We start from the raw sequence: 24,186 nt of genomic DNA on the forward strand, positions 1-24,186 counted from the left end.
TTTTTCACGTTAGGAAGACAACAGATCTTCAAAGTAAAACACTTAGTCAAACGTAGTTTGAACAGCCCTCCCCTTCCAGATAATTGAAAGATGAAACTTTAAAGAGGACACTAAACATTTGATCATGATGAGTTAATTTGCATCTCACCTCAGACAAGACAGGACACGGCTTTCAAGTCTGACATTTACACACATTTTCGCCAACTAGGGCACTGCACGATGATGTCACTACGGTTGACTGTACAGTAGGCCTACAGTAGGGTAGTGGAGTACAGGCAAGTTGAAGTGTTTGTGGTACGATTTGGAATTCTAACAGGCTCACAGCACATGCTGTTGTGTTTCTGACTTGCATTGTGGTTGTTTTGATTCATCAAAACATTCTACCGGTATATAGTGTACAGTCAACCTAGTGACAGCATCTGTAGGTATAGCTAGGCAAATTTAGGTAGCTAGGTAGCTAGCTAGGTAAAGATAGGTAGGACTTGACTTGACTTGAAAGCAGTGTCTTGTCTGAATTGAAATGAAATGTTTCATGTCCTCTTTAAGGCTGAAATGGGTTCATTTGAGACTTTATGATCTGAGGGCCATGTAGGCCTACTATTACTAACATTAGTCAGAACTCTGTGAGATCATGAATCATTAATTTCCACTAGCCTAACTACACTTAATTTATTAAAAGAACCACGTTATTCTTATCTTGCAACAATGCATTTGAAATGAAGAGTGATGATTGGGATGTTGTAATGACTGACCATGACCACTAGATGACCTTATTCACAGATGAAAGCTCATATAGCCTATCGGCTCATACATACATCACAGTTGCTCGAGTGACATCACTGATGACATCACAGTTGGGCAGTCCAGTTGCTCGAGTGATTTTTTTAAATTTATGTTTTATTTATTTATTTACCTTAAACCTATGACCCAAATCCTTATAGGCCTACATATGGGGAGACACAGGGATGGGTTGTGGGGGGAAAATGGTAAGGGGTGTATAACACCTAAACATGATAAAGTTGGAGATATTGCATGGAATTACTTCCAGATAAGAGAGATAGAAATAGGAATCAGCAAAAATCTGATATAAGATTTTCACAGTCTGTGATGGTAGCTGGGTTAGGGCTGATTGGCACAAGTGCACAATACACAGTATGTGACATAATCACGAATCACCAAATTTTATATATGATGTTGAACTATAAGCTATTTTGAAAAATACTGCGATCCAAGTCAAGTCAATTTTGTATTACCTATATAAATTATATCGTGCCAAATCATAAAAGTTATATCAAGACACTTTTCATAATAGCTCGAGCAGGTCATGGGCTTTTCATTTTAGACCCAACATTTGAAAAAATGCTCACACATGAGCGAGCACTTGGCGAAAGGAAACACTCCTTGCTCAAGGTGGGCGGCCATCTGCTTTGACCAAGTGAGAGAGAGAGAGAGAGAGAGAGATTGGGTGCACACAGTAGCAATAATAACAATAACAATAACTGTAGTAAAAATAAAAATGAATACAATCTCATGACTAATAAGGCGGTGGGGCGCGCACTGGGAAGCACACGATATTTCCAGTGATAATTATGCACAACAGTAATAACATAACACACACACTATATACTAGGAATCGAGCGCGCTACCAGTGATGTCACAATGCTGATGATCATCAGTGATGTCACTTCATTGTGACATCACTGATGACATCACTTATGACATCAGTGATTTATGACATCACTGACATAATCAGTGGGATGACATCATCACTGATGACATCATCACTGAACTTATTAGCCTCAGCCAGGAAGGATGACATCATCACTGACATCATTAGGTAATTAGGGCAATCACCTAATTAAAAAATCAGGCTCCGGATTATTTCTCTATCTATCTATCTATCTACACACAGACAGACACACACACACACACACCCACGCACAGCCTATATAGCCTATGTGAGCATGGAGTTCATCACTGTCCCATGGGCACTAACCTCGCGTCACCAGGCTCTTCTCGGCGAGAAAGAGCCTGGCTCCCGCCCACAATTGATTTTGTCACCCTACTGGTTCCCGCCTAGAGCCCGCCCTAGACCGGATGGCAGCGTTTCTAGCTCGTCAACTTTCACGTTAACTTGACAATTTGACCCAAGTATCAGAATCCTCTTTCACCGTTTTGACCGGTGTGTCAGGCGGTGGTGGCGGAGATGCCATATTGCATAAACGTTTTGTTTTATGTAACGCTAGCTTTGTTTTGATCAGACTCTAGTTTAGGTAACATCACCGCGTCAAGCTAACGGCAACAAAGACGTTGTTAGGCGCATTGCCATCCGGTGTTAATTCTGGGTCCGGGGTTTACGCCCCCATGACAAAAAGCGGGGTGGAAGGTGCCCAGACTACATGGGCACACAGAGGTTAAAACTCAAACTGGCATAGGAGGGGCTGCATCCTTCAATGGGAGATTCATGTCCCTGCTTCTGACAGGGGAAGGCACCAGGACTGCTGCCTACATACTGTAACTGGACCCATTTGCAGGGGCTTAGCCTACTGGTTTAGTTCAGTTTTGTCTTGTCAAGTTTTGAATAGTGATCTGTTGAATTTATAAAGTACAATAAAACCTTTGTGGGGAAAGCCATAACAAAACTGCCTAGAGATCCATTGTAAGTTACCCAGGCTGTAGGGGTTAAGGCGGAGGACCTCTCCTCTGCAGGCGCAATCCCTGCAGCGATGGTAGAGTGAACAGGGTGAGAGGAAGGAGGCGGGGAGATAGATGGCAGAGGAGGGAGAGGAGGTAGGGAGGCTAGAGAGAGGACAGAGGCAGGAGGGAGGCTAGAGAGAGGAGGCAGGAGAGAGGACAGACAGGAGGTAGGGAGCTAGAGAGAGGAGGCAGGAGAGGACAGGAGGGAGGAGAGGACAGACAGGAGGTAGGGAGGCTAGAGAGAGGAGGCAGGAGAGGACAGGAGGGAGGAGAGGACAGACAGGGAGCTAGAGAGAGGAGGCAGGAGAGGACAGGAGGAGAGAGAGAGAGGACAGACAGGAGGTAGGGAGGCTAGAGAGAGGACATGAGGGAGGAGAGGACAGAGAGGACAAAGACAATGCAGGAGGTTGCACCTGCGTAGAGAATAGCAAGAGAGGCACCTCCCCCCCCAACCTCCTCCCTTCACTCCCACCTGTCTCCCTCCCCTTCACTCCCTCCTGTCTCCCTCACCCCTCCAACCTGTCCACCACCATTTCCCCCCCCCCCCCATCTCCTCCTCCCGTCTCCAACAAAATCCCCTCCTCTGCCATCTATCTATGTATCTCCCGGCTTCCTTCCTCTCACCCTGTTCCCACTCAACCACTCTACCATCTCCGCAGGGACTGAGCCTGCAGAGAGAGGGGAGCAGGCACAGTCCCTGCAGAGATGGTAGAGTGGTTGAGTGAGAACACGGTGAAGGAAGGAGGCCGGGAGATGGCAGAGGAGGGAGGGAGGGGGGGGGGGGGGGAGGAGGGAGGGATGGGGAGGAGGGAGTAGGGGATGGGGAGGAGGGGGGGGAGATGGGGGGGGGAGGAGGAGGGAGGGGTGGGGAGAGGAGGAGGGAGGGGGGGGAGGAGGGAGGGGTGGGGAGGAGGGAGGGGTGGGGAGACGACTTCAAATCCCCTGCAGGAATCAAACCTGCACTTCTCCGCATACAATGCGGCTGTTAAGGTGATCGCCTTAACCCCTAGACCATCAGCTAGGTAACTTACAATGGATCTCTAGGCAGTTTTGTTATGGCTTTCCCAATGAAAGACTTGAAAAGGTTTTAGTGTCCGTACCGGGATTCAAACCACAAACCTTTGGGTTGGAAGGCATGGTCTTTCACCACTGGACTACAGCCCAGCTCAAACACACAGCACATGCAGCAAGTCAAATAGATGTGGTTAAGATCAGGGTTTTCTTAACCACGACCATACCCTAACCCAATTGATATGATATCAGGTTGCCTGATTCCAGTAGAAGCTGGTCTGTAGCAGTCCCCATTTGACATGCTGAATCAGTGCATCTTGGGTGGGAGGCAAGTTCTCAAGGGACTTGGTACCATTTGAGAAAAGCTGATGTCTGGCTTCATCTACTTGGCTGGAGACACAGCTCTTGCTGGACATGACAACAACCATAATGCTTCCAGTCTTTGGACATCGACATCTGAGTTGATCGGTTCAGGCTCCAAGGTGAAGGCGTCCACGGTCTCAGTGAGATCCGATGTTGCTTCCCAAGCTGCCCATCCACTCCTTTTCCCATAGCCCTGGAAGGCTGATGTAGTATCACATCATTTTAGCACATGGAAGAGATGTAATGCCAGTGATCTCTGGGGTCCAAGAACATTGCAGATTTTGTGAACATAAATGTACTTTCCATGTGAAGCCGATCCAGTGCTCTGTGAGGCCTAATGTGTAGAAGAAGGGTATTGCAAGTATTACAACATCACTGTCGGACGTATGGATTCTGAGTTTCTATGGCTACTGGCCCAGCATGTGCCAGGTGCTATAAATCATTCTACTGTAGTGTCTGCTTCAGGATGGTTACAAGGCTGAAGTGCAGATATGTCATATTCAGATCTGTTGGAGAGTATTAACATCCTTCTTGGTAGAAAGGAGGAGTTCATCCCAAAACCCTGGTTGCCCTCACCTTGGGGTTGTCATGTACAGCAAAAGCTGTGGCTCCAGCCAAGTAGATGATGCTAGACATATGCTTTTTTCAAATGCATCAAGAGAACCTGCCTCCCACCCAAAATGCACTGATTCAGCATGTAAAATGGGGACTGCTGCAGGTCAGCTTCTACTGGAATCAGGCAACCTCTGTCCAGCAAAATATCCAGAGTTCAGTACGTGGGGCTGGTACTGGGACTCCATGACCAAGACTTTGGAACCTTACTGGACCCATCTTCCAGATGCCAGTAAAGCCTGAGCAATCATTCTCTGCTGCGTCTGCAAAAAGTCATGTAGTAGTGGGTGCTGTGAATGTTGTAAAGCTGGAGCCCGTGGCACCTCAATGTGGATGCAAGAGTGCCTGTACCAACAATGAGGGTCGAGACAACAATATTTGAGTAATCTGGCTGTGGAAATAAGGATATAAACAAAACCCACTTGTCATCTGAAGTCTTTTATGCAAAATCAGTCACCCTGGTAAATCAAAAGGACTGAGCACTTCTAACTCAATTCAACCTATGTACATAAGTAGGCTACTACTCACTTGTACATATAGGCACCAATATATGTTTTGTTCTGTTGTTTTTGTTTCTGATATTGTAATATTTTGTTCAAATTCTAAACACCTTTGATCAGTATTGATAGCATTTCACATTTATGGAGAGCATTGATGCACAGACTGGCTCTTACCTGTATCAATGGGAATGGGTTCTACTCTATTTGTCTAATTGTTTCAATACAATCTGTAAGATACATACTGTAGATTGTTTGTTTCCACCAGTTTGATGGTAACTTATTCTTACAAGTCTACACTCAATCTGGGTGAAAGTCTATGTAAAAAAAGAAATTGGTTAGCAGCCATATTGGTAGCCTACTTACTATGCAAAGTAGAGTGCTATAGATAGATTCAACCATAAATCTAAGTATTACAATGTGTTTCTAAAACTCAAAAACCATAAAATGGACACCCGAGTTTACTAAAAGCATGAACAGTTATGTAAAACTCATATTCAGGTAGCCATCTTGGAAATATGCAGATTAGGGGTCCACACACATCTTCATTAGTAAAGATAAGCATTCCAACACCTTTCTAATGGTCAAAAAACATAAGATAGACACCAAGTCTGTATTTCTAGCTCATCTCTTTCAAAAGTTATAGCCAAAATCTTTTTCGGACAGTGGTCATATTGGATCTGGCCGCCATGGTGACCCCGGGGGTCACCGGCTCGGGCACTCTGGCTCAATTGTTAGAGCATGCCCTGGGCTAATTCTTGGCAAAATCTGGTGCTTTTAGACTTGATTTGCATGAACTTAGCCTCAAATGTCCCTAAGTCCCGCAACTATTATGTTTTGCATGGTGTTATAAATCGAGTGATAACACACATTTATCTACCATTGGTGCAATGCTCTCACATATTTTCTAATTCTAGAGATGTATACCTTGCCAAAAATCAATATGAGCATTATTCCCAACCCTTCTGGCCCATGGACTAATATGTAGATAGATTTCTTTTGCAAGATTTTGAGTGTAAATTAGACACTTTTTTCAAATGTTTTTGAGTTTTACTATACCAAACCTGTTAAAATCATTAAAACAACCCTCTCAATCAATTCCTCATGCAAAAATCATACAGAAAAGTGGTGTCATTTGTCTCTGTATGACGTCTAGTTCAAAAGTTATGACCCTTATCCATTTTCATCAGACATCGCAATATGCCCGCAAAGATGGCCGCCAAACGGACCCATGGGACACTATTTCAACGGGGTAACAACAAAATGTGTTTATTAGACACCTTGAGGAGTACAAAAATCTATGTTAGAAAAATATATCTTTCGGGTGCGCGGGGACCCCTCGTTCCTACTAGACTAATAGTAGTCCTGCCTGGCCTGCAAACCGCGGAGAGAAAACTACTATATCCACAGAAGAGATGACATGAAACTGCCAGGAGAGAAAACTACTATATCCACAGAAGAGATGACATGAAACTGCCAGGAGAGAAAACTACTATATCTACAGAAGAGATGACATGAAACTGCCAGGAGAGAAAACTACTATATCCACAGAAGAGATGACATGAAACTGCCATAATCCTAAATCCAAATCTTAACTTTAGGCCCCTTGTAAAAAAAATATGTGAAAAGTAGTTCATCTTTCTATCCCTGTGAAGACATTCAATCAATCAATCAATCAATCTAAATTAAAAAGAAAAAAATAAGTAGAGGAAGTGGAACACACGCACGCATGCACACACACACACACACACACACACACACAGGTAAAGCTTACCCATGAAAGCGAGGTATGGTGAGACAGTGCTGCCAACACGGGAGGCCATGGATAAGGAGCCTAGTGCCATGTTTCTCACTACAGTGGGGAAGAGCTCTGTGGCGTAGAGGTAGAGGAAACCAAACCCACCTGTCACCGCTATCTTCACTATCATCACCACAGTTAGCGTCACGCCCGGCAGATCTAGAAAAGATGCAATTATTAGAGATGAGAATACGAGATGAGAATAGAAGAGATGACACGACATGAGAAGACTGCCAAAATAATTTTTGACAGCCATTTTTCTCAGGAATGAAATGGAAAAATTTCAAAATTTTAATTTCAGCATTTATATTACAGTTACCAATCTATAAAAAGTTACTCGTGTCTTCTATCACCCATGCTAAAGTGTTAGCATGAAGCCTTCTATCACTCAACATAGTGTATTTAAGCTAAAGTGTTAGCATAGACAAGCACCGAAACAAACAATTTACCAGAAACATCTGGATCATTTTGGTTCGTCCTTAAGTGGCTAAATTGTACAATGGGACAATCTAACAACAACTTGTTGTATTCGTAATGCATGTTAAAGACTAAACCTCAAATGAAATGACATCTTCAGTGAGTGATGTATGTAATAATTGAAGATGTGTGTCACTGATGATGCCACAATGTCTATTCATAATGTAGCCTAGTGGGAAATACGTTCCCACTAAAGCCACTAGATGGCACTGTGCTCTTGAGTATTCTCTTCATGACATCCAAACAGTGCGAGAGCGAGACAGGAAGTAGGACGCAGTGCATCTTACTTTTTGCAACTTGTGTGTGACTCACCTGTTTGCCATTGTCTACGTGGTAAATATGCTTAATCTGTTACTTACTCAAAATGTTACATTTGCTGCCAATGGTAATTCCATGGGTCCGACATTGTTGTGACATTACTAATTTATGACATCACGGTGTGTGTGTGTGTGTGTGTGTGTGTGTGTGTGTGTGTGTGTGTGTGTGTGTGTGTGTGTGTGTGTGTGTCTATTATACCATCAGGTATGAATCTGACGAGCAGCAGTAGGAGTCCAGAGGGCAGCAGGGTGATGGGGAGCAATAAACGTCGAGGAAGGTAGAGAATGGCAAACCACATAATGCCATAAGCAACAAACTCAGTCGCTCCTAAAACCAGACAGTTTACGTACGGGTCTCCGTCCATGTTTGGTGTGTTCAGAGACATTCCATAATATGTCATGGACATGACAATCCTACATGATAAAATGACAGATAGATAAATAAATAGATACACACATTTTAACTATGTCAGGTTTTGATTTTCTGCCATGAAAATGGTCATACATTTAAGATAAGATAATCCTTTATTCGTCCCACAAGGGGAAATTTCAGTGCTACAGCAGCAAGTGGACAGGGTTAAAAAAGAGACAGCCACATAATACCACGTACAGTCAACAGTAAAAACAGATTATAGCAAGAATACAAGTAAAAACTGCATTAAAAAAAGTACAAAATTACATTAAAAGTGCTGGATAAAAGTGCCTTTAGTAGCTAATTGAGAGGAGCAATTTAAAACCATTGTACACTCAAGAATGTACAGAATTAAAAAGTCTTGACAGCCGCTGGGAGGAAAGAAGTCAGAAAACGCTCCCTCAGGCCTACATACAGCCAGGCCTAAGTAACCTCAACAATCTTCCCTCAGGCCAATATTTTACACAACACAAAACAGAAACACACAAATGTTTCCTCGGATAAAATCTTCACAAACCATCTTCCCGTGGTGTAATGTAACTACGGTAAGTATAAATACTTAAGTATTTTTTCTGAGTATCTGTACTTTACTTGAGTATTCATATTTCTGTCAACTTTCACTTTTACTCCACTACATTTCCCAAATAAAATGTATACTTTTACTCCACTACATTTCCCCCAAGCATCTTAGTTACAAAGTAACATCAGAAGAAATTGGGTAGCCTGCAAGCAATCAGGTTTGGTAAATCAGTGCTGCTAGTTTGCAAGTTACGTTAATCACGATCAACACGTCATTCCATTTGGTGGCTGTAATGCAACATAACATTGTTTGCCAGCGGCTATAAAAGTCAAGAAGAAGAAATAAGACTTCCACTCAAGCCCAGGCATGTCTTTTGCTTGATTTTTTTTGCAACATTTACTTGTACTTTCAATACTTAAGTACATTTAATATCAGAAAATTACTTTTGATACTTAAGTACAGAAAATATCAAGTACTTTAAGACTTTTACTCAAGTAATATTCTAATGAGTGACTTTGACTTTTACCAAAGTCTTTTTCTGGGAAGATATCTTTACTTTTACTTAAGTATGGTTTTCGAGTACTTTATACACCACTGCCATCTTCCCTCTCTCTGGCAACGTATAGCCAGACACATATCAGCCCTACTCCCTAAAGCGGAAAACATACTTGTGCAATAGCGTCGACTTGGAGCTAAGCCGGTGGCAGCTAGTCTCATATACTCAAACGTCAGCTTGACGAGGGCTCGCAGGGGAGTCCCCAGCAAAATGAGTCAATTGTGTGATTTCACTAGGATTTCAATGACTAAGAAGTTAGCCCAAGGAGAGAATGTAGTGCATATACTTGGTAATAGCTTTCACTCTCTCCTGTTATCTCCCCATCTACGTACATCCATCTATCTAATCTATCTATCTATCTATCTATCTATCTATCTATCTATCTATCTATCTATCTATCTGATATCTATAAAATTGAGTATGTGGGCTCTGTCCACTGTTTCAAGTTCTGTGTTCGGCCACAGCTATGCCGTTTTATGTACGATCGGGCTGAAACCTTCAGAGTGTGTAAAGGGCACCCGTGGGGGTGACCTGACGGAGCCATATCTTTTAATTAGGTGATTGCCCTAATTAGCTAATTGTGATGTCATCAGTGATGATGTCATACATGGTTGTGACATCATTGTGACATTACTGATGATGTCATCATCAGTGACATCAGTTTGGGGTTCAGTGTCTTGCCGAAGGACACTTCGACATGTGGACTGGAGGAGGACCACCGACCTTCTAGGTGGGCGACCTAATCTACCTCCTGAGCCACAGCCGCCCCATTGTAATGTTCTTATAAAGCTTGTGAATAACAGTTCTCATTCTTATATTAGGTTGCCAGAAGAATGATCAGCTTATTCAGGATCATCTTGGTGTGGAGCGTGTATGTTAACAGTAACACTGACTTCTTACAGAATCACATTTTATTATAGAAAAGACAAAAAACAACATACCAGATAAATATGTTGATGATGGAGAGTTGTCTGATGTCTCTAGTCTGGTACAGGTCCAGCCAGGTGTATTCTTTCTCCTAAACAAACACACACACACACACTAGGGATGTCACGATACTAGAATTTCTACTTCGATACCGATACCCAGGAAAATATCAATACTCTATACCATTTTCGATACCACGCGGGGGAATGACAACAACACATCAAGAGGCTTAAAAAATAAACAATGGACGATGGACGGACAGATGCACGCTTCTCCATAATCTAGGTCTGATAAAACTCATTAAAAACTTTGACCTTAAACAGAAGATTACACCTGCTCTAGTCATCAGCCTATCAGAACACAGCAGATTACACCTGCTCTAGTCATCAGCCTATCATAACACAGCAGATTACACCTGCTCTAGCCATCAACCTATCAGAATACGTTGAACTTGTTGAAGCAAAAGATACCCACCAATGACAGGGAGGGAGAAATCAGTGGTATGTTTGATTTTTCAGTTGCAAATGAGTATTGTATCCATTTCCAATTTGTAGTATTGACTTTTATTGATACCATCGATACTTTTGACACGCGCGCGCACGCACGCACACACACACACACACACACACACAGACAGACAGACAGACAGACAGACAGACAGACAGACAGACAGACAGACACACAGACAGACAGACAGACAGACAGACAGACAGACAGACAGGTCAGTGAGATATGGGAGCCCAGTTGGGAAGGGGTTTGTTTTAGGACTGGGGTGATGTGCTGCCATGATTTGGTGTGAGTGAGAAGTGGGTCGGCTGCATTCTGGACCAGTTGGAGTCTGTTGATGAGGGTGGTGTTGATGAGGGTGGAGTTGATGAGGGTGGTGTTGATGAGGGTGGTGTTGATGAGGGTGGAGTTGATGAGGGTGGAGTTGATGAGGGTGGTGTTGATGAGGGTGGAGTTGATGAGGGTGGAGTTGATGAGGGTGGTGTTGATGAGGGTGGAGTTGATGAGGGTGGAGTTGATGAGGGTGGAGTTGATGAGGGTGGTGTTGATGAGGGTGGAGTTGATGAGGGTGGTGGGTGGTGTTGATGAGGGTGGGGTTGATGAGGGTGGAGTTGATGAGGGTGGTGTTGATGAGGGTGGTGTTGATGAGGGTGGTGTTGATGAGGGTGGTGTTGATGAGGGTGGAGTTGATGAGGGTGGAGTTGATGAGGGTGGTGTTGATGAGGGGGGTGTTGATGAGGGGGGAGTTGATGAGGGTGGAGTTGATGAGGGTGGAGTTGATGAGGGGGGAGTTGATGAGGGTGGTGTTGATGCCGTGGAGGAATGCCAGTAATCAAGACGGGAGGAGATGATCTTGGCAATATTGTGGAGGTGGTAGGAGGAGGATTTGTTGATCGATGTTGAGTGTTGGTTGGGTTGGTTACTGAGGGTGGACTTGATGAGGGTGGTGTTGATGAGGGTGGACTTGGAAGCGATGAGGAGGAGTTCAGTTTTGTCACTTGAGTTGTTGCACCCAGGCTTTTATTGCAGACAGGAGGAGCAACCCCAATATTTTCTTAGTACGTTGGCTGTTTATCTAAACTATATCCATGGTGTTTGTTCAGTCTAATGAATACATACGTTTTTAAGGTTGCAATGTTATAACATTATGTTTATCGCACCCAATATTACCCCAATGATATAAAAAAAGGTATTATATCTGTCCAGGAGCCCTGGCCCAAGGAATAGAGGAGAAATTCCGACACGGCACGGGCCGGGCTCGGGTTCGGGCAGAGATTTGAGATTGGTTGGAGAGGTAGGACCAGCTGAGTGCAATGATTCAAGACTCAAGATTTTTATTATCACTCCGTAGTACAGGCCGCCCAGAGAGATGGCAGTGCCCCTGGAAGGGTGCAAATGCCCCCCCCCCCCCCCCCCCCCCATCCTCCCCCGCGCACGCTTTACTCATATCAACGCTGCAGCTTTCGGAGCTGACTGAAAAAAGTTTGTTAACAGATTATTATTTGGGTCTAAAGCCTTTGCCTGCTCCCACTTTTTTTTGCCCTGCGATTTTGGCATCCTGACTTTTGTTTTGCTCCTGGCATTTTGCTATCACCGGTCTGGTTTTGTTTGCCATCACCTGTCTGTGTTGTGTGTTACACCATAAATGGTCCCTCTAGCTGCTGCTGCCCCAAGCAAAATGGTCCGCCCCAAGCCTGCCTTGTTCTTCTTCTTCGTTTGGCTTTCCGGCAGACTAGATGCCTTGCGGCACATTGCTGCCTCTCACTGCACTGGTCGGATGGGGGATTACATCAGAATGGCACTATTTTCCACAGGAGCACTCCTGCCCAAGCATGCCTTGTTACTGCTGCTGTGTTTTGTGTATTTGTTCGACTCCTTGCAAAAAATAAGAGTTGCCGCATTTTCAGGATGGGAGATATATTTTAGTGTTATTTTGTTTTGCCTGGCTCCAATGCCCCCCCCTAGTGGCGATGGCCCTGGCAGCTTACCCCTTTACCCCCACTTATGGGCGGCCCTGAAAGTATCACGTGTGAAATGATTGTGCTGTAGACTCCGTTACAACATAGTGCAAAATAACAGGGCATATAGGTGCAGGAAAACAACAGAAGCAACAAGCAATAAGGCAGTAAAGCAATAAGACAAGTCAAAGACAGTGACATATTCACTGCACATAGATGCAAATGGCATGGACATACTTTAAACATAATTAAACATAATTGACATTCTGTTTGGACAGGTGCAAATGGCATAGACCTAATTAAACATACAATGCCTTCAATACCGTGGTCTTCCAGTCTTGAGTGCTACATGTTATGGCTCACGGTATCGAAGGCTGCACTCAGGTCGGAGGAGATGAGAATGTTGAGGGATTCGGTGTAAGCAGAGGTGAGGAGATTGTTGAATACTTTGACGAGTAGGTGGAGTAGGTGGAAACCAGACTGGAGAGGTTCAAATAGGTTATTGGAGGAGTGAGTGCAGGTGAGTTTGGAGTTGAGTGGCTACGAGACGTTGTAATAACATTTATTTTACGACAGACAGATTGACTGGAATGCATCATGGAAGTTATATTTATGTGTGTGTGTGTGTGTGTGTGTGTGTGTGTTTGCACCTTGATTGGAGTCACTTCCTGTTTGAAGATGACTTCAGGGGGCGTTACCCTGTTCTTCTTAGCCGCCGCTCTGATTATAAGCTCCGCCTCCTTTACGCGGCCCTGAGACAATAGCCAGCGAGGAGACTCTGGTAGGTACCTAATGACGGGTCAAGGGACAATCAGTAAATAGGGTGGCCACTGATTTACACTGATTTGTTGTCCCCTGGAAACTCAAATCCACAATAACCTTCCAACTATGTAATGCATCTGCATCTGTGCATCTCAAAGTGCTCGACATGACACACGTTTTTGTACTGTTCCTGATGTTGTGTTTGAAGTGGGCGTGGTTATGCTCCAGACTTATTACACAATAAGATCTGCAAACCAATCAGGCTGAAGGGCTTCTACCCTGAAGGAAAAACAAAAAAAACAGCACTTTGGGGAAGGGAGCACTGGGGGCAAACGCCTCCCCAGTTTCAGAGCAGAGAATACTGCTTACTTTTTCATGATTTCAAAACCTAATTTTATATCAATTATTTGGCAAGCCCGCATTGGGTCAGCACTGACAAATGTGAAAACAAATGTGAGCTGGTCTACGTGAAATAGATCTGGCGTTGAATCAACAATTACAGACACATATTTTGCATTTTGGATTTCAGCTGCTATGACGTTCTTTGTTTTCTCGCCCATTAATGAGATGAACTCTTCACAGATAGTAGAGGACAAGTATGATGGCTTACCTCCATCTCTCCTTCTGACCATGCTTTACCTCCATCTCTCCTTCTGACCATGCTTTTTGATGTGTTCCTTTAAAAAACAGTTCAAGCAAGCCCAAGTAATTCCCATTGTGTGTTGATCCCAGCAGTTTGTCCATGCCCCTCTCTGCTGCAACACAACTCAACACCCTCTTTCCAATACTTTTACTCTGCCTCGATCTACAGGCGAAGTGAAGCATCGACTGTAGCATGTTTCAATAAAGCAAAAGGGAATTCATTGGATGCTTGGTGCCCCTGCGGGCAACTGCCCATTTGCCCATATGGTTAATCCGTCCATGCACCTTGGGCACCTTGTGCTTCACTGCCGCTGCCCACCACTCGTAGCTGACCATGGAGGACGAGCCAGGATGGGTCAAACGTGGAGGACACATTTCATGGTGCCTCCAAAGCATGTGTGTGTGTGTGTACTGGCTGCCATGTGTGTCATCTGTGACAAAGTAAAGGCGGGTTTGTCCGTCCGGTTCTTTTTTTCTTAAAGTTAGGTACAGTAGACCAGATGGAGACAGAAGTTTTATATCTTACCACCACAGAGGTATGTAGAGTAGCCCAGGTAGAGACAGTGCAACGAGCAGCCACCTCCAGCTCCTGATGTAGAAGGCGAACAGAGGCAGTATGGTGTAACCCAGGGCGTAGCTGAAAGCCACTCCTATAGCTGCAAAGTTAATCCGAGCATTCTTCGTCAACAACTCCGAGCCTAGACGTAGAGAAAACCCATTAGAAGAACAACTATTGGTTTAGCCGTTTTTTTCCCAGGCTTTCCCATCCAGTCAACAATACAATTCTGGGGACAGACAATGAATAAATAATGACTAGTTAGTTTATTGATTATTTTTAGGATGAAAGTGGGCAAATTTAAAATTTTTGGATATGGGCCCAAAATATTGTCTACGGACGGATTCAAATCCAACAGCAACCCAAAGCCTTTACAACGTTCAAAACAAATAAAACACCTATTTATCTATATGGCATGTACTGTACTGGTCATACCCAGTATAAAGGTACTGTACTGGTTCATACCCAGTATAAAGGTACTGTACTGGTCATACCCAGTATAAAGGTACTGTACTGGTCATACCCAGTATAAAGGCATGTACTGTACTGGTCATACCCAGCATACAGGCATGTACTGTACTGGTCATACCCAGTATAAAGGCATATACTGCACTGGTCATACCCAGTATAAAGGCATGTACTGTACTGGTCATACCCAGTATAAAGGCATATACTGCACTGGTCATACCCAGTATAAAGGCATGTACTGTACTGGTCATACCCAGTATAAAGGCATGTACTGCACTGGTCATACCCAGTATAAAGGCATGTACTGTACTGGTCATACCCAGTATAAAGGTACTGTACTGGTCATACCCAGTATAAAGGCATGTACTGTACTGGTCATACCCAGTATAAAGGCATGTACTGTACTGGTCATACCCAGTATAAAGGCACTGCAGTAGTTGGCGATCTGTCCCATTCCCACTATGAAGTACATCATGCAGAACATTTCCCAGCTGTTGACAAAGGCTTGAAGGAGGCTGAACACCGTCTGCATGGCCATGGTCAGGAAGAAGATAGGCCGGCGCCCATAACTAAGATACAGAAACAAACAGAATGAGAGAAGCGTTCTCAACGGGCCTGGAAACTTGTGTGTGTGTGTGTGTGTGTGTGTGTGAGAGAGTGAGAGAGCATGGAAGAGAGTGAGGGAGAATAAAGAGAGAGTATCGATCTGGCCTAATGTAAATGCATTTTCTTTGGTATATTTTTTTGCTCAGCCCAAGCCCGGCCCGTCCGAGCACGGCGGGCTGGGTCGGGTCCCGTCAGGCTCGGGCTGAAACGGAGAACTCTCACAGAGCTACACGGATGACCCGTGTTGAGCAGTAACTTAGAGTAATGTAGTTACTGTAATTGTTTTACTTTCCCCAGTAACTGGTAATGTAAGGATTATAATTTCCAAAAAGTTATTATATTACAGTTACAGGGCTTAATTAGTTTTTAGTCCTAGGTAGGCAAATAAATACAAAGTATGCAGTTTGACGGATTGTTGACTCCTCCTGTAAGGTTAATTATTGTTCCAACAAAGTGGATTCAGTTCTAAACTGATCTGGCTAAATAGGTTGTTTTGTTATTTTATGGAAGGGGGCGTAGCGAAAGTAACATACTGTAGTAATGTAGTAATGAGTAACGTAATTAATTACTTTTGATACCAAGTAATAATTAAAGTAATGTTATTACTTTTTAAAGGGGTAATAATCAGTAATAAGTAACTAATTGCACTTCCTGAGTAACTTGCTCAACACTGCGGATGACTGATCATGGGTAGACTACAGTACTACTGATCCTGACAACACTTCTACAAGGTGTGTGTGTGTGTGTGTGTGTGTGTGTGTGTGTGTGTGTGTGTGTGTGTACCGATCAGCGATGATTCCACAGATGAAAGATCCAAAGAGGACTCCAAAGAAGAAAATGGTGACGGTGAATGGAGCTTTCCAGCCGTCATCACACACTAAAGACCACTACAAACACGCACGCATGCACACACACACACGCGCACACACACACACACACACACACACACACACACACACACACACACACACACACACACACAAATACTTTTATTTGGATCTAGAGTACAGCAAATATTACAGACCCAAACATTTTAGAAGAAGGCCGCAGTACAGTACATTTATATTGAACCAGACACTGATGCATGTACTTCAGCACAGGAAAAGACATTGCAGCAAGATGATGACTTAAATATAATGTATGCAAACTAAATTATGTAAGCATGTTTAGCACTCAAGGATATACAAAGCATCGCCTTCTCCAGATAAAGAGACTGCCTATTATGGCTGAGATGGAGCAGTATTTTGCTAATTTTTTTGCATCAGGCTTTAGCAGCCTGCCTAGTTGCAGTCCACGGAGCAGGAGTTTGTGGACATGCCCCAGACTCCCAAACACAAGCACAATGAGTTGACAGCTGTAGCCTAGAGTTGTAATATATTCTACCAAGGCACACACACACACACACACACACATACACACACACACACACACACATACAAACAGAGAAAAAGACAAATTGGTTGACTCAAGTTGAAGTGAGACACCCCACGTGAATAGGGTAGTTTTTTACTAATAGATATCACCATGAAACCTCCCCGCCATTGTTTACCCCCGGGGCTTGGCATGTTGTCACACAGGCTCTTGACAGTCACTCAACGCTGGAGGATTTCTTTCACTGGAAGCAGGGTAAACGCACAACAATCATTTCTCCTGTCACTTAGATTAGTAATCCGCTTTGTGAATGAGGGTTCACATAGTGTAAATTTCAGCTGTCAAATCTGCCCCCAGACCTCGAGTACCAGGAAGCACCAGACCTCCACACATCGAGTACCAGGAAGCACCAGACCTCCACACATCGAGTACCAGGAAGCACCAGACCTCCACACATCGAGTACCAGGAAGCACCAGACCTCCACACACCGAGTACCAGGAAGCACCAGACCTCCACACACCGAGTACCAGGAAGCACCAGACCTCCACACACCGAGTACCAGGAAGCACCAGACCTCCACACATCGAGTACCAGGAAGCACCAGACCTCCACTCATCGAGTACCAGGAAGCACCAGACCCACGGGGAAGATGAGAGCGTGACCCGCCCCGTCCGCTCTCCGTGCAGGGTGAATTTCTCACTCGCTTCACTGCACAAACAGGAATGTATCTTGCTCGGCTTCCTGGTGAGAGACGGGCGTTTTCGGTGAAAATGACCAACATTCAAGTGTTGATAACTAAAGAACGGAAAAAGGCAGAAGCAAACTTTTTTCCCCATGAAAGACGAGGCTTTGTTCTGTCTTTTGGGATATCCAGTGTTTACATAGTCATAGAAGACCTGTGGGTCCCGGAAAATCACTGAAAATGGTCAGAAACCCTGGCCGGGAATGAGTTCATTAAGACATGTCTTTTCTGTATTACACGTTTTTTTTAAGTCTGTTTAAATATGAGGCATAAAGAGTGTATTCTGGCAGACGGAAGCCTTTCTGCACCACTAGCTCCTACAGGGTTACACTGAGACTGCTGAGAAGTGCCTGACCTCTTCATCTCCATCAGCAGGCACCTCAACCCCGATAAAGCCCTAGACTCTGACCGACGCTGACTCCAGCCGGACCTGGGAATTTGCTCGAAACTGATATAATAGGCCATGGCTCTTCTGCTTCTGCTTCCATGGTGAGTGGTACGGGTGAACTGGTCGATGCCCATACTGGCACCAACTTGGAGGCTGCTGAGGTAAGTACTGTAGGGCGCTGGATAAGAGCCCTGGGAGGTGGTGGCTGCGAGGTAAGGACGCCTTGATGATTGCGCGGTTGTGGACTTTCGAGTTGGACGGTACTCCCTATCAGACCGTTCCAACTCCCCATGTCCCATCACAGGTGGGTAGACAACAGATGCTGGATGACCACCCAACTCCACTGGTGAGGGTTGGCGAGGAGGCGCCATGGGCTGAGCCAGCTTCTCCACCCGCATCCGGGGCTGCTTCTGGCCCCCTGATTGGGGCTCAGGCCGCTCCTTTCTATCTTCACACAACTCTTTCTGGCATGGTGGGGGAGGAGGGTAGTCAGGTGAAGCCAGCCACGTTCTATATGTTGTAGCTGAGTGAGTGATGAAGTTACACTTGAAGGTATAACCAGCTAATCTCACCCTGGCTCTCAGGTACCATTCCCACCCTCCATGGGTACCAGCCATCAGAACCACTGGACACATAACTGAGAGGTCCTGGAGAGAAAAACTCCATGCAGGCCGAAAGTGTCAGGTCCACAAGGCTTTGATGGGACCCCGCTTCTTGCTTGCTTTGTCTGGGGGCAAAACGGCCCTCAAAGGTCTCACCACAAAGTTTGGACAACCTTGATGCTTCTACATCTGCAAATGGAATGGGGAGAATGAGTGAGCCTGACTGAGTGGGTGCAGCCAACTGCGGCTGGCTGCTCACCCCCCACCCCTTGCCTCTCAGGACTTCAGATTTAAGTATACCAGTTTTCTTCCTCTGGCACGCCAGCATCAAGGGAAAAGAAGAAGAAGAAGTTGAGAACCACGAGACGGAGCTAGAGGAATGGGAAGAAAGAAGGAGATGACGGGGGAAGAAGATCATTTGGATCAGATCAGATGGAGGACACGAGAGGTCTTGATAGCAAGAATCAGGTGACATGACATTACAGGATTTTGAGGTTGGGAAGTTTAGTGGAGAATTCTGAGATGTTTATTCGATTAGGATCACTAGAAGTCAAATCAAATGGGGCGAATACCTTTTCACAGCACAGTATTTCTTTGAGAAACGCTGTTTTAAAGTGATAATCTCAAAGATTTCAGTTTCGTTATCTTTAGCGACATCAATCAGTTTGCTAGCAAAGAGCAGCAAAAGTAGCTTGTTATCCTACTTCACACAGGAGTTCTCGGGAACCTACGGGGTAGTTGAAGAGCGAGTCTATTGTGTTAGCTCCGCCTACTCTCTCTGGGGTGTCACCACAGATCAACCAAGTTGATAAATGCTGCAATACTGAAAATACAAAGGCTTCCATCAATGGGTCATATGCTCAATCAGCATTGTGTTAACTCTATCAGATAGATCGTGACTTAAGAGATCTATTTACATTAAAATCTTACTTTAAAGTTGTTTGTGTGCCATGTCCTTACCTCTGTAACGATGGTGGAGGAGTATCTCTCAGAGCTGAACACCCAACCATCAACACATCCCTCTGTCTCATTGGTATAGAAGGACCTGTCCACAGACTGTCTGTACCTGCAACAACAGACATCTTATATGAATCATGCACAGAGGACCTGTCACAGACTGTCTGTACCTGCAACAACAGACATCTTATATGAATCATGCACAGAGGACCTGTCACAGACTGTACCTGCAACAACATACATCTTATATGAATCATGCACAGAGGAGGACCTGTCACAGACTGTCTGTACCTGCAACAACAGACATCTTATATGAATCATGCACAGAGGAGTACCTGTCACAGATTGTCTGTACCTGCAACAACAGACATCTTATATGAATCGTGCACAGAGGAGGACCTGTCACAGACAGTCTGTACCTGCAACAACAGACATCTTATATGAATCATGCACAGAGGAGTACCTGTCACAGATTGTCTGTACCTGCAACAACATACATCTTATATGAATCATGCACAGAGGAGGACCTGTCACAGACTGTCTGTACCTGCAACAACAGACATCTTATATGAATCATGCACAGAGTACCTGTCAGATTGTCTGTACCTGCAACAACAGACATCTTATATGAATCATGCACAGAGGAGGACCTGTCACAGACTGTCTGTACCTGCAACAACAGACATCTTATATGAATCATGCACAGAGGAGGACCTGTCACAGACTGTACCTGCAACAACATACATCTTATATGAATCATGCACAGAGGAGTACCTGTCACAGATTGTCTGTACCTGCAACAACAGACATCTTATATGAATCATGCACAGAGGAGGACCTGTCACAGACTGTCTGTACCTGCAACAACAGACATCTTATATGAATCATGCACAGAGGAGGACCTGTCACAGACTGTACCTGCAACAACAGACATCTTATATGAATCATGCACAGAGTACCTGTCAGATTGTCTGTACCTGCAACAACAGACATCTTATATGAATCATGCACAGAGGAGGACCTGTCACAGACTGTCTGTACCTGCAACAACAGACATCTTATATGAATCATGCACAGAGGAGGACCTGTCACAGACTGTACCTGCAACAACATACATCTTATATGAATCATGCACAGAGGAGTACCTGTCACAGATTGTCTGTACCTGCAACAACAGACATCTTATATGAATCATGCACAGAGGAGGACCTGTCACAGACTGTCTGTACCTGCAACAACAGACATCTTATATGAATCATGCACAGAGGGAGGACCTGTCACAGATTGTCTGTACCTGCAACAACAGACATCTTATATGAATCATGCACAGAGGAGGACCTGTCACAGACTGTCTGTACCTGCAACAACAGACATCTTATATGAATCATGCACAGAGTACCTGTCAGATTGTCTGTACCTGCAACAACAGACATCTTATATGAATCATGCACAGAGGAGGACCTGTCACAGACTGTCTGTACCTGCAACAACAGACATCTTATATGAATCATGCACAGAGGAGGACCTGTCACAGACTGTACCTGCAACAACATACATCTTATATGAATCATGCACAGAGGAGTACCTGTCACAGATTGTCTGTACCTGCAACAACAGACATCTTATATGAATAATGCACAGAGGAGGACCTGTCACAGACTGTCTGTACCTGCAACAACAGACATCTTATATGAATCATGCACAGAGGGAGGACCTGTCACAGATTGTCTGTACCTGCAACAACAGACATCTTATATGAATCATGCACAGAGGAGGACCTGTCACAGACTGTCTGTACCTGCAACAACAGACATCTTATATGAATCATGCACAGAGGGAGGACCTGTCACAGACTGTACCTGCAACAACAGACATCTTATATGAATCATGCACAGGGGGGGCAGGCGGCAAATTATAGTATATTATAGTAGAAAGTATAATTGGGGAGAAAACGGGACAAAATCAGAAAGAAAACACGTTTCTAGGCAGTGGATTTCTTTCTCTACCTGGAGCAGCGGCTGAGGATCACCTCCCCTTTCACCGTCTGCAGAGGGATGGAGGTGTTGAGCTCCAGGCTGAAGGAGGGGGCTGATGCGTTGGAGTCGAGGGGGGGCAGGCGGCAGCGGTGTGGGGGGATGTCGGCCAGGAACACCATGGCCATGCCCACGTAGCCGTTAGGCACGGAGCTCAGGCTGAGCAGGGTGAAGATGGTCCTCTGGAAGCTGCCCCACTCGCCCAGGAAGGACAGGGCCTCCTCGTACTCCATCATCACAAAACACACTCTGCAAAACCAGAAGAATCACACACCAGAGATGCTCACAAGTCATCTTTTGCACGTCCAAGTCAAGTCTCAAGTCTTTGAGGGGTGAGCGTTATATGATCTGTGGATGCCATCTGGTCTGCTTAGAACACTGGACAGCTACTAAGGAATTCAACACATGTATTCTATGATCCTCACTCCTTATCTACTAGAATATAGTATCAGCATTGATTAGGTGAGATTAGTAGACATTTCCTAATGTTTTCTCTCTCAATATTTTATTTTTTTAAGAACAATGCACAGAGAAAACAAACGAACGCTCAGACACGGGAAAATAAAAACATTATAAAGTGTTCCTGGAACACTATGTTTCAAGTTTTAATTGCTTATCAATTATTTAACTTTAATTAACTGATATTTCAGTTACTTTTGTTAAAAAGACAACCACACACACACACACAATGATTGACAGTCATGATGTTATTTAAAGTCATACAATTTTCATTCAAGCTAATCTAATGCAAATTGCATGACATGGGCGCTTCTTTACTGTACGATTGTTGCTACAACTCAACTCACCCTGGTAGTGTTAGAACTTAGGTTGTAACAATGGCCCTCCTTGTATATGTGACATGAATGCATGAAGTCGGTGATATGATAATAGGGGTTAAAGTGATAGATATTTGTAGCAGACCATTTGAGAGATCTAACTCCAAAACTCTGAGTTATATAAACTAAATGTGTTACAACCATACCCGGTGAAGTATTCCTAAGGAGAGTTGCAGAGAGAGAGGTCTTCTCAGAGTCCACTTCAGTCCCAGTAGAAGCAGTGGGCTATGCTTCAGTCCAGCTCCTGTCAGGGCAGAGTGCACCCGCTGGAAAGACTGGAGGTGCCTCTGGTGGCAGTGACACTGGCAGATAGGAACTGTATGCAAATCAGATCTATGAACATAACTTCACAGGACAGGATGGGAGGAGGGAGAGAACAGAGGAGAAAGTGTCTGAGTCATGCCTGTTCAACCTCCCCCACAATGTGGCCCAACCTCAAAACCACATGGACAAGGGGTTATACCCAAAGTAAAACGGACGAGCAAAATGTGTTCTCGTGACATTCAAACAAATCCAGGTCCAGTCAGTCCAGTTTGAAAGTTCAAAGGACTTTAAGAGAGCTAAGACAGTAAAAACCACCAACATCACCTTCATTCAGGCATTTCCTCTTTATCTTCCAACACATTCATTGAAACATTCTGAGGCCATTTACACCTGGCATTAAAATGTGTTTTCTGCCATCAGATTGCAATCTGATGGCAGAAATGGGTGTCCTCTCAATCCGCATAAAGTTTCTGTATCCAGATTGGGAGGACACATTACATTTACACTTGTGTTCAATGTGTACACAATGCATCCCTGACCACCTCCGGAGGTGGTTTGGCCGATCAGATTGCAATCCTTCTTCAATGCGTTTTGGGGGTGTTTACACCTGTACTTTCTAGTGATAAAACACAATCTGATTGCAATCTGATGACAGAAAACACATGTTAATACCAGAGGCCTGTACTACAAAGCAAGATTAGTGGTTTAGCGAGGTAACTTCAGGTTTAAACCTGGTTTGGCCGTACTACAAAGCAAGTTAACTTCTTACCGACATATATTTCCATAGCAACTTATGCTTCACACTTAACCTGGTCCGCAGCAGGTTAAGTTGCAAGGATAAGATTAGACCTTAAATACACCGCCCACGAACCAATCAAATCAGCAGTTTGGAAAAATGGCCAACCCCTTTCTGGACGAGGAAGGAGCACGAATTGTAATGTTGAATTAACCAAGGACTAAAGCCTTGCACTTGTTGCAGGCTACATTTTAATTAAGCCCTACTTACCACTTTGGAATATGTTTTTATATATTCATTTTTGTGCTCTCAAGTAGCCTAGATACGTTGTTTGACCCCGCTGATCGATTGCAGCTGAATAGTGAGTGGAGACATATCACTAAACCGGCATAAAAAGGTTACATAAACGTCTCCAAAGCGCACGGTGCCGTGTGTGCAACGGAGCTGAGACTGACGTTGGGTTGGAATTGAAATGGTCATACAGCCTACTACATCTAAGCAATTTAATATGGGATCACCTGCACACAGGCGATCCCATATTAAGATGATTCATATCTAGGCTACTCCTGC

General features: G+C 44.4%; 1 protein-coding gene across 1 annotated transcript; it reads right to left on the reverse strand.

Annotated features, from left to right (window-relative positions):
* Window positions 1-935: 935 nt before the first annotated feature.
* On the reverse strand, window positions 936-22,016 carry LOC310771256 (organic cation/carnitine transporter 2-like; the record flags this gene model as incomplete). Its single annotated transcript, XM_083663905.1, has 12 exons — window positions 936-943; window positions 6,955-7,137; window positions 7,972-8,186; window positions 10,202-10,278; window positions 11,508-11,657; window positions 13,016-13,132; window positions 13,303-13,441; window positions 14,583-14,754; window positions 15,495-15,649; window positions 16,470-16,573; window positions 19,751-19,856; window positions 21,754-22,016. 12 exons carry the CDS (start codon window positions 22,014-22,016, stop codon window positions 936-938), a joined length of 1,689 nt encoding a protein of 562 aa, XP_083520031.1.
* Window positions 22,017-24,186: the final 2,170 nt, after the last annotated feature.

Source organism: Poromitra crassiceps, assembly GCF_964638095.1.
Source record: "Poromitra crassiceps genome assembly, contig: HAP1_SCAFFOLD_474, whole genome shotgun sequence".
Taxonomy (NCBI): Eukaryota; Metazoa; Chordata; class Actinopteri; order Beryciformes; family Melamphaidae; genus Poromitra; species Poromitra crassiceps.